Source organism: Phaseolus vulgaris, chromosome 3, assembly GCF_000499845.2.
Source record: "Phaseolus vulgaris cultivar G19833 chromosome 3, P. vulgaris v2.0, whole genome shotgun sequence".
In the NCBI taxonomy this organism is placed as follows: Eukaryota; Viridiplantae; Streptophyta; class Magnoliopsida; order Fabales; family Fabaceae; genus Phaseolus; species Phaseolus vulgaris.
In genome coordinates this window covers 15,917,472-15,929,441 of record NC_023757.2, presented here as the reverse complement: position 1 = coordinate 15,929,441, position 11,970 = coordinate 15,917,472, and the positions used below count along the sequence as shown (strand labels likewise).

At 39.4% G+C, this 11,970-nt stretch overlaps 1 protein-coding gene across 6 annotated transcripts; it reads left to right on the top strand.

Moving 5' to 3' along the window:
• The first annotated feature begins 304 nt into the window (after window positions 1–304).
• Window positions 305–6,908, top strand: LOC137806781 (mitogen-activated protein kinase 15-like). 6 transcript variants are annotated; one of them, XM_068607057.1, is made up of 11 exons: window positions 305–728; window positions 951–1,127; window positions 2,628–3,036; window positions 3,176–3,303; window positions 3,400–3,459; window positions 3,874–4,023; window positions 4,108–4,263; window positions 4,342–4,553; window positions 5,494–5,598; window positions 5,734–5,915; window positions 6,200–6,908. In XM_068607057.1, exons 2-11 carry the CDS (start codon window positions 1,104–1,106, stop codon window positions 6,481–6,483), a joined length of 1,710 nt encoding a protein of 569 aa, XP_068463158.1. In that variant the 5' UTR covers window positions 305–728; window positions 951–1,103; the 3' UTR covers window positions 6,484–6,908. The 6 variants fall into 6 exon arrangements, with proteins under 6 accessions (XP_068463158.1, XP_068463159.1, XP_068463160.1 ...); XM_068607058.1 differs by having other exon boundaries at window positions 309–809; XM_068607059.1 differs by having other exon boundaries at window positions 309–863.
• Window positions 6,909–11,970: the final 5,062 nt, after the last annotated feature.

Sequence of the window (11,970 nt, the reverse complement as noted above, 5' to 3'; positions counted from 1 at the left end):
TTAAAATGTCATTAATATTATATTTTCGTATAATCATGACTTATCTTATACCTAAAATCATGAACTTTTATAATAAATTTCATAAAAGTTAATTCAGTGGTTGTCTAAAAATGATTGATATAACAATAAATCAAATTTAAACTTGAAAGAATTTATTTTTTACGCTATTAATTAAAATTGATTTCGAATATAATTTTTGAAATAATTGCAATACAAATAATTGTATTATTATTATATATGAAAATGTGAGAGTAAACAAATAATTGTAGTACATGTGTTTTAAATCAGAGTGATGTTGGAATATAACAACTGTAATTAATTTCCTGTCCTTGTTCCCTTTATACACACACCACACTCCTTTCAATCAGAGTGTTTGGGAGCTTAATACACAAATCACACTCAACCACCACACCCTTCTCCAACTTCAACTACATTGCACTCATTACATCTTCTCTCCCATTCTCTCTTTCAGATCCAAAACCTTTTCTTTTCTCACTCCCACTTCTCCTTCAATTCCCCTTTCTCCACACCAAAAACCAATCTTATTCTCAAATCCCCACCATTTCCTTTTCTTCTGTCACTGTTTACTCTTTTTTATTCATCCCCTTTAGCCGCCTTAGTGATTATCGTCACAAGATTAGTTTTTTCCGCTGGCTCTCTGCTTAATTCATTAGACCAGCTTCTTCTCCTACGTGATCTGTAACTAGGCATTTACAACTACACTTTTGGTACTTCCGCCAAATTGTCCATGTTGTTCATGTTTCCACTTTCGAATTCTCCGTCTCATATACAGTGCTGTCTAGTGTAGAGTGCGTTCCTTTGTTGTAATTCGTGGTTGTTATTTTAGTAACAAATTTTATTGGGTCTGCCTTCCTATTATTGAGCTCTAAGGTTTTTTTTTTTAATATTATTCTTCTTAATTTCTCCTTTTTTTTTTTTTTTTTTTGCAGTTTTACTTGACTTTTCCATTTTGATCGTCCCTCGTGATCCGGAGATTCTTGTGCCATTCTAAACTAACTGGAAGTGGGAGTTGGGTGATTTGAATTTGGGTTACGGTTGAGGGGCTTTTCGATCATTCAAGAGTTTTATGCTTAGTTTCCAATATGCCTCATGATCAGAGAAAAAAGGTATAGTTACTGGATCAACATAACATAACCGCTTTTTAGTAGATTTATTTTTATGAAGCATTAGCATGGTACACTTTTGTGAAGACAATGATTACTCCTTGTTTTGTGATTTCTGCATTTATACATAATATAGGTAGGATTTGTACCCTTTGTATTCAGTTTTGTTTTTTCAAACCTTCCAGTATTGCCTGTTCCCTGACACTGCATACTTTTTTTTTCATATCTCTTTTTTATTTTTGACTGTATTGGTACATATGACATTATGGTTCTCAGAGTTATTTTGGCTTGTGAGATGTCCGGTAACAAGTTTTTCATCTTTTAAGCTTTCTTGTCAGCAATTTTGGTTCATATCTTATCTACTGAGCACAGACCATTGCAATGGATACTTTTAAAAACTTGTTCACTATTCATGTCAGTTTAAATCTTATAACAAATAGGAACCTTTTTCATGAAACTGAATGCTGAATAATCCGCCATTATATAATAAATATGAATTATTACTCTTGCGATAGGGTCTTTACATTCTCTCTTTCTCCATCAAATACATCGCTTATTAACTAGAAAACACTGATTGTTTTGGTCTGATTTAACTTTCATTATATGTTGGGAGCTTGGGCAATACTAGGTTGGCTATCAATGGCTTAACACCTTCATCATTTACTGGGGCTTGGTACCGGCTGTGACAAGATCTCAATTGATATTTTCAACAACCATCAATGTTTATATTTTAAATATTAGATACACCGCTCATGATGTACAATGGCAATAACAAAGTTTGAACTAGGATCTTGTGCAACAGATTTGAAAGGAGCTCAATTTTTTAGTTTACTCTCTCTTCAAAAATGGCATATGTTATTCCTAAATTCTCTCTTTTCTTTTTACCATTTTTAGTCTAATTTATTTAAATAAATTATGTTTATTTAATTTATAATTTTAAACATTTTCCCTTTAATTATTTTGTTTAGATTTGATCTGTGAATGAAACGTGCATACATTCTACAGTTTTAAACATTTTTTTATATTTTAATATGTTATTTTTAAATTTTACCTAAACTTTAGAGCCCGAGCAATATGTGAGATACTTGTTGTTACTACAACCAGAATAAGTATGTCGGTGTTGTAGTTAGTTTTAGTATTCCTTTTCCCTTTTCCTTCGTTATATTTTCACTGGGTACTTCAAATTGTGCTTTCATGAATGGTTTTGTGAAAAACTACATGAAACAAATAGAGCTTCTATTTGCTTCATTTGTGCTCTGGGTGATTTATAAAATCTCATGTATAAATTAACTAAAGTTATATCCATTGTCTAAAAGCTTTTGTCTGGCTTTATTCTTTTCTGTTTGTTTGTATATGAACACAAACTTTAGATGCTGTGCTTGCTACTTGTATAAGGTATGAAACCTCATTCTGGTTTCATGTGTGTGTTGCTGCTCATTTAAATCATGACTTTGGCTTTACTTGGTATATTCATGCATAGTCTATTTTTTTGTGTTTATGCAGTCATCTGTAGATGTAGACTTCTTTACAGAATATGGCGAAGGCAGTAGATACAAAATAGAGGAAGTAATCGGTAAAGGAAGCTATGGTGTTGTTTGCTCTGCATATGATACACACACAGGAGAGAAGGTTGCAATAAAGAAAATCAATGACATATTTGAACACGTTTCTGATGCCACACGCATTCTTCGTGAGATCAAGCTTCTTAGACTCTTACGCCATCCTGATATTGTGGAGATCAAGCATATTTTATTACCTCCTTCTAGAAGGGAATTCAAAGATATATATGTTGTTTTTGAACTTATGGAATCCGATTTACATCAGGTCATCAAAGCAAATGATGATTTGACTGCAGAGCATTACCAGTTTTTTCTCTATCAGCTTCTCCGAGGCTTGAAGTATATACACACAGGTTATGATCTTTATATTTCCCTAACTTTTATGTTTAAGTTTCTTAATGTACCTTTCTCGTAGTTAATGTTTTTATACAATAACTGTTGCTAAATCACTTGACCATTGTGGCTGATTTAAACTTGTTAATGGGTTTGTAGCAAATGTTTTTCACCGAGATCTGAAGCCAAAAAATATTTTAGCAAATGCTGACTGCAAACTGAAGATTTGTGACTTTGGTCTTGCCAGAGTGGCTTTTAATGATACACCAACTGCTATATTTTGGACAGTAAGAATCTTTTCCCTATGAAATACTCACCTTAAACATAGTTTTCCTTCTCTGGTCATCACATGTTGTTTATGCTCTCCACTTGTTTCCTCACAGGATTATGTTGCTACACGGTGGTATAGAGCTCCTGAATTGTGTGGATCCTTTTTCTCCAAGGTTCAATATCTATTACCTCTTTTATCCTGGATCACTACTCTCTTTATCTTATACTTATTTATCATTGCTTGGAATCTAAAAGTTGGGAACATGCTTTCCTTCCTTTCTTCCTTCTTGTCTCTTTCCTCAAGCCAATATGCTGGCATTCCAGGAATTGTTTTGGAATTTTATGTTTTTTAACTGCTGTTAACTTATAAGGAACATACAAAAGAACCTGTGTTGAGACTTGAGATATTTCAGCAATCTTTGTTTCATAGGCTAATATGTTCCAGTTGAAAAGGTTTAGCTTGACACTTAAATCATTATTGGTTACGTGTTGTTTACTTTGTAGTCAAAGAAAAGAAATGGTTGTTTGTTATTGTTTGTGAAATGACGATGGATAATTAATGTTATTACAATATTTTATTCTTTCAGTATACCCCGGCTATAGACATATGGAGCATTGGCTGCATTTTCGCAGAACTTTTAACTGGGAAACCTCTTTTCCCAGGGAAGAATGTTGTCCATCAATTGGACCTTATGACTGATTTTCTTGGAACACCATCTCCTGAAGCCATTGCCAGGGTCTGTTGTTCATTTTCCAATTCTTCTAGCAAATTTGTGTCCTTTATTTTGTTACTTAAAATGACTTTGGCAGTATATTAACAGGTACGGAATGAGAAAGCTCGGAGATACTTGAGTAGTATGCGTAAGAAGAAGCCAGTTCCTTTCTCTCAAAAGTTTCCTAATGTAGATCCCCTTGCTCTTCGGGTGTTAGAAAAAATGCTGGCATTTGAACCTAAGGATCGACCTACTGCTGAAGAGGTTAGATTTCCATCCATCTATTACCTTTCCACACATGATGTTTAGTTTTAATCCGAATACTGTGTATGATATAATTAGGCTCTAGCAGATCCATATTTTAAAGGCTTGGCGAAGGTTGAGAGAGAGCCTTCTGCTCAGCCAGTTACCAAGATGGAGTTTGAATTTGAGAGACGTAGGATAACAAAGGAAGACGTGCGAGAGCTTATATACCGAGAGATTTTGGAGTACCATCCAAAGATGTTAAAAGAACATCTAGACGGAGAAGAGCCAACAGGGTTCATGTATCCAAGGTACTATTGTTCGAACCTGCACTGAAATTTCTATTTCACTTCTCGCTCTTTTGCACTAGTTTGAGCACTTGATGAGATATGTAAATTCATTATGGAGTGATATACTATGTAACAATCAAATAATAACGTTTGGTCAACCTTTTTGTTCTACCCTTTAACTAATTTCATATATAGGTGCTTGGAGGATTTATTCTTCTCCACTTGTTCTGCATTTTCACCTTCTTCTAAAGAATTCCCTGTTTACCGTAAGATAGAATTTGATAGTTGTGAACCATAAAACATATTCTGATATAAAGATTATACTTTTTTTCCTCCACCAAATATATGCTTAAGTTGTTCTGCTCTAGATTGATAGAAATGCTGAGGTACAACTGGGCCAGGAATATGGTCCTAAGCCCAAGATTTGGAGAGTGTATGTGAGGAAGAATAAGAGAGGGGTCAAGAGGAATGACGTGGCCCTGAATCAGGCTTGATATGTATGGAGGATATAAGGGGTATAAGCATTAGTAATATATATAGGTGGTTAGAGGAGAGAGAGAGTATCGGGAATTCTGTTAGAAGTGGATTCACTGTAAACGTGAATTGTAGAGGCCCTGTGGCTCTGGATTGGTAGCTTGCTACCAATTACTGTTAGATTGTTATTTCCTTATTTTTCCTGCTGAGATACATGGTATTAGTTACCTGATTCAGGAATCCTAAAGGAGATATCCATTTTCTTGCTGATTGTCTCTGTTATTTGATCTGCATTCCATTATAGATCCTCAAGCCTCATAAACATTTCCTTTGGATACCTACTTTTTAAAACTTTACCTGGAGTTTACTTGATGAAATATAAGTTTAACTGCGATTTCATGCTTATATAGTTATGTAAATTTTCAATCCTACTTTATATAGTATATCACTTTACCTCGTTTTTTATGCTAACACCTATTTCAAATAGTGCTGTGGACCACTTCAAAAAACAATTTGCATATCTTGAGGAGCACTATGGAGAAGGTGGAACTGTTACTCCACCTGAGAGGCAACATGCATCATCATTACCCAGGTATCCTAATTTTTTATAATGGTTCTGGAAACATGGCTTTTGTCTTTCGCTATTGCTCTTTTATCTTGTCAATGTACCCATTTATTTTCTCTTGAACTGCACGCCAACAGTGCTGATTTGAGACTGTAAATGCAGGCCGTGTGTGTTGTATTCAGATAACCCAAGGCAAAATATGGCAGTGGTTGCAGATGATCTCTCCAAGTGTAGCATCAAAGAAGTTGACAAGCCAGCCATAGACAAGACTGGTGCTATCCCAATGACCAGGCCTCCTTTACAACAAGCTCCTCAAAATATTCGAGGTGTGATGACTGATCGTAGTAAGTATTTTGCTTCTTCATTTCCCTCTTTCTTTCCTGATCTCATATATGTGCAAGGCAGACATTGTCTTCAAAGAGTGTGTGTTCATAGGCTTGTTTCATTTTGATTCATTGCCTTGTTACATACCCAATAAGTATGTTTCTGTCACTTGATGGGGAATTATGTGTGAATGGCTGAAAACAGCAGGACTTGTATTCCTGAAATATATTTGTGGATTTTTTGAGATTCTTTTGATGAGTGTATTTCAAGCTTGGTTCTTTCTGATTTGGTGCACATGCCTCAGGTGTTGCTCCTCGTCCCGGAAAAGTTGTAGGTACGGTATTGCGTTACAACAACTGTGGAGTGGCAGTTACAACTGAGACTGAGCAGCGGAGGACGGGTAGAAATCCATCTGTTTCTGCCAAGTATGCTGCTCAAAGCTGTTCTTATCCAAGAAGAAACCCAAATTGTAAAAATGAGAGGGCAGTTGAAGGAATTGAAGGTGCTAATGGACTTCAGACAAAGCCTCAATATCTGGCACGCAAAGTTGCTGCTGCTCAAGGGGGACCTGGTGGTAGTTGGTACTGATTTTGGAAATGTTGAATCTGTGCCCTGCAATTGCTTTGTGCCATCATATTAGGGTTTCTTGTTCACACAGAACCAGATCAATCAATCATCTGAATTGAACAAAGATACGAGTGGCCACAGCATCAACAATAATATCAAACCGTGAGAGAGCTAAAGGGACTATAATCTAAAGAAGTCTCTAGCTGATGTTTTATTAGATCTTGCAATTTGCTTCACCGATTTGAAGTTTGGAAGGTGGAACACGGTGCAATTCTTGCTGTCTAGTTCGTTAGCAACAGAGAAGGAATGATCTGAAAAGCACGGAATGAAGGCAGTGGTGTTCACTTGCAAATATAAGTAGTCTTGTATTGTCTTGCCTTTATATGTTGGGTTATAACATGTACAAAATATTCAAGATTTAAATAAAATAAGAAACATTAAACTTATTTATTTTCCAAACCAATTATCGGTTTAAATAAATACTACAAAAATATTATTTAATGTTTGAATAAAATTAAATACTAAATTTAGTAATGTTTTTAGGTGAAAACTAATCATTGATAAGAAAAAAAAACTAATTTATCTAGGAGATATAAAAGTAAACACTAATTATTGATAAAAATAAAATAAATTATAATTATGCTTATATGGAATTTAAACAAAATTAAGGTACTTTTTTAGTTTTTTTCCTACCTCATTTGTATATTTAACTAAAACTAAATGTACACGAGTATGTGAAAAGAGGGCACTGTATTATTTAAATACTAGTAGGTTGACCCGTGAAACGCACGTGACTTTTTCGAATTTTTTATATTTAAATATTAATATTAAAAATAATAAATTTATTTAGATATATATAAATTATTAATTTGATGAAATGAAATTAAATATATTGCAATAGTATAAATTTATATAATTTTAGTATATTAATGAATTTAATATAATGTAACATAATTAAAAATTCATGAATATATTTTGGCCATAATAAATACATTACAATATCAATACAATAAAATATTTTGAACAAATACATTATTATATAAATAATTATCTAATACTATGTATCCATTTTGAAGTTCTCTCATTTTGAAGTCCTCTCGTTTTGAAGTCCTCTTCACCAACCTCATGCTATCTTCAACCTGTAATTTTATCTGCAAAAAACTCTCCAAAAAATCTTTGTAATTAAAAAATAGAATAAACTCTCCAAAAAATCTTTACAATTAAAAAATAGAATTCAGGAGATTATACCAAGTACAATTATTACAAAAAAAACTCAGTAAATGTGTGTTTCTTCAAGAAACAGATTGTAGGCAAAATCATATTAAATTATGAATTCACCTTTTATGATCTAAATTAAATTAAAATGTAATGTAATATAATACAACTAAACACATAATGAAATACTATTATATAAATAACTAAAGATCTTAAAAACCATACAACAATAATAAACATATATACATCATCATGTTTCTATATAAAAAAAAAAGCAACAATTGATACTTGAATGACTAATTAATAATAGACAATATACAAAGAATAAAACGAATATAAGCATTCTCTAATATTAACACAAAATATATATAATAAAAAATATGATAAAAGAATTTTCTGACTTTAATATACTGGCAATTGTTATAGTGTTAAGCATATGTAATAATGCCAACCTATTATAAATATACCAGATAATGAAACAAATTTATAATAAACAGATGAACAAATAGAATATGAACAGTACTAAACAGAAACATATAGTGAATATAATATTGATCCTGCCGGCAACTCGAACGTGGAGGAATCGCTTCGCAGCACTCTCTGCCCTGTCTACGCAACTGCGTCTTCTGCAGAATCACCCTCAGAACCTTCTCTTACTGCTCCAAACGTGACCTGCAAAACACACAGACGGCGCCTCTAGCGGCCGTTTGCACTCCGACGATCAAGTTAGTCCACAGAACCACCAAAGATGAGAAAACTAGCAGTGTGTGTGAAAAACTCTTGCTCTTTTTTTTTCTCGTATCCCTCATCTCTCCCTGATTCCCTCCTTTATGTCTCTCTCTCTGTTTCTGGGCATAACAGAATTCTGTTATGCTTTTCTGGCATGTGTCAGAACCCTGTTATGCTTTTTAGAGACAATATACCTGCAGAATCAGTAGTGGGAGCGTGAGAGTCTGTGCATGTCTGCGCGTCTCTGCGCTTGGCTGCGCCTGTCTGTACCCTTAGTGGTACGGAGTACACTTTTGTCTGGACCGCACCCCTCTCAGATGATGACACGTGGAGGCCTGCAACTCACATCTAACCACACACGTGTCACTTACTGGAAGGGCTCTAGCGCTTCTCTTTGTGTGCCTAAGTTACGCCCTTGCGGAGTAACTTAGGATATTTCTCTCCTCTGGGTAAATCGCATACTCTCAGGAGAACGCCAGGTGTGGCTGGTCTAGGCACGCTCACCCAGCGTTGCTCTCTGCGTAGACGACTTACCCTTCACGCACGTAATGGGCTGGGGGAGTCACCAATCACTGATCAGTTTACTAGCTCCCTCAGGCCACTCTCGTGCGCGATTCACTGAGATGTGCTCATGCGAGGTCCATGTATAACGCTCTCGCTGGGAACCTGAGTCCCAGTTTAACTGCGTGTAACACGAGACCCCGATGACAATGCACCCGATGACTGATCAGTGCTTATTTGCTTCTCGCGTTCTGCCCCCAGGCGTTAGTCTGAGAACTGGTCTGTTGGTGGCCACCTGGCTTCTGACCACCGATCACCATTCTGGATGATCTGTCCCCTGACCTCTCTGCCGCTTGATCTGTCGGTGGTCACCTGGTCACTGACCCCCGATCACCGCTCTTGGCGATCGCCTCCCTGGTCTCTCTGTCACCTGGTCCACGTGTCACCCTGCGAGTGGTCCACGTGGTCCTCTGCTGCTGACGTCATCGACTACCGATGACCGATCGGATCACAAGCCCCCCAGTCTCGAGTCGTGAACTCGTTCTCGGCGAAGAGACAAGGTGGTCGTGCCCTCAGTCTACGTGGCAAGTGGGGCCGCATCACGTGCCACCTCACGTGCTGCTTCTTTAACGTTTGAACTTCCTTCCTTAATCTCGCGACACGTGGCCCAATCGACGGCCAGCGTGGTGTGTCGCTAGCGCTTCTCTTATTCAAATTGGCGCGCTCCTTCACTGTTACTTCATCTTCTTCAATCGACTCTCAGACCCCCTGCAAACTCTTCCTCTGCGCACCTATCATTCTTCAAATTTTCTGCTTCCAGAACTCTTGCGATCATTCAAAGGTATGGTTTTTCTTCTTCCTGGGCTTATTTGGGTCATCTTTACCGATTGCATTTGTCTTTCTCGTTGTCATGCATTCATCTTCTCTATTTTTCCTCTCTCGACCCGCGCTAGGGTTTCTTCGCGTTCTCGCTCTGACTTCTGCTTCTTCTTCTTCCTCTTTTCACCTAGGCATCCCTCTCTCCTTCGCCCTCTCTGTTTTCACTGAAACATTCATCATTCCCTCTTCTTCCATTCATTCTGACTTTTCGTTTTTCCTCCATTTGCAGCTATCTCGCGATGGCTCGCTTGAAACAAACTGCGCGTATAATTGCCTCATCCTCTGGTGCACAGCCTTCCGCGAGTGCGCCAGCTCCACCACCGCCTGTTGCTACCTCCTTCCATGACAATGCCAGGGTCTACGATTGGGCCCCCCTGGCGTTGCTCGCTGAAACCTCCACTCTACTGCCCCAGGGCCACCTCACGTCCCTGCTGAGCCACAGTCCTGATGATCCTTCCTGCGCCATCGACAGGGAGAATGACTTCAATGTCCAAATCCGCATTCCTCCTCGAGGAATGCCCATCTGCGCGGACGATAGGGCCACCAATGGGGTGCCCTTCGTCTTCATCTACTCCGCTATCTTCAAGAGGTTGAAGCTGCGCCTCCCTTTCACCTTCTTCGAAAAGGAGCCGATGATGGAGTTGAATGTCGCGCCTTGCCAGCTTCATCCCAATGCCTGGGCCTTCATCCGGGCATTTCAGATCCTCTGCAATTATTTTGGGCACAACGCCTCCGTGGATGTGTTCCTCTACTTCTTCGAGGCGAAGAATCCTGGGGACAGGTCCTGGGTTAGCCTGAACGGGGTTGCTGGACGAGTGCTCCTGGGCCTATACCAACAATCCTTCAAAGACTGGAAGGGCAGATTCTACATGATATCTGCCACCCAACAAAGTCCAAGTCTACTCGAGGGGTACCCCCTCTACTGGGTTCCTGGGGTTGAATTCAAGAAATCCAGGGACCTTGAAACCATGGCCCCCTACGAGCGCGAGCTATGTGGGCTGCTCCTGGGGGCCAAGTACAACTCCGCTCGCCTCATCAAGGATGAATTTGATGTGGTGGCTCTGAAAAAATATATAGGTAGCTCTTCTTGCACCTCTTAGGATACTTGTCTCTTCTCATGCATGTTTTTATGTGTTTTTTGACTTACTTGCATAACTTGGCCAACTAACCCTTCCTTTTCTCGTCTATGCAGACTCAATGTCGGGGAAAGACAGGAGGCTGGCCTTGCTAGAGCTTGCCAAGCGTCGGGGAACCAAGGGTACTGGCTCCTCCTCTTCTACAACTGAGCCCATTGCAGCCCCTCCACTCTCGGTCGCGCCAGCTGAAGGCCCCGAGCAAGGAAAGAAAAGGAAAAGGCTGGTGAAGGCTTCCACTTCACTTGCTGCTGCTGCTGCTGCTGCTGCTGCCTCAACTGAAGAGGAGAGCTCTGGCTCTCCTCTTATACACCGTCAGAGGAAGAAGCCAACAGTTGAGGGGGCTTCGTCTCTCCAGCCTGGAGAGATCGAGGTGGTGGAAGTAGAGGAAGGGTCTCCCCCACCTCCCTGTGCTCAACCTGCCTCAGAGCCCACCTGCCTTCCTTCTCCATGCCAGCAGTTGCCTCCAACTTCTCAACTGCCATCTTCCCCCCCAGCAGGCCAATCACCTGGTCCATCTGCTCATCCTGCTGGGGGTGCTTCTGCCCAAACTGGGGGTGCACCACCACTGCTGCCAATCTCTACCGCCACTGCTGAATGTGGTGGGTCCAGCTCGCGCCCAAGCGCTTCTGGGGCCAGCCACGAGAACTTCAGCAGGGTCATCACCCTGGTTCGACAGCTCATAAGCAACCGGGAGCTCGTCGAATGGAATGGTGATGAGGTGGACATGCACCTGGCCAAGCAGGTAGTGCTCTCTCTGGAGTTTTCCACCCAGCATCGCAAGCAACTAGCCTTGGAGAAGAGGGTGAAGGATCTTGAGCACGACAAGGAGTCACTGCGAAGTGACTTCGAAGCTGCCCAAGAGTCTGTAGAGCTGATGCGGGGCATGGTGGAGAAAGCTAGGAGGGAGTACCTAGCGCAGGTCCAAGAGACCATCAAGACGGAGATCTTGATGGGGCAGACTGTTAGCTCTTTGAACTGCGCGATGGTGGAGCTACGGGCCGAGACCTCCTCCCTACGCCAACTGAATTCTCAACTAGTGGGGGAGCTC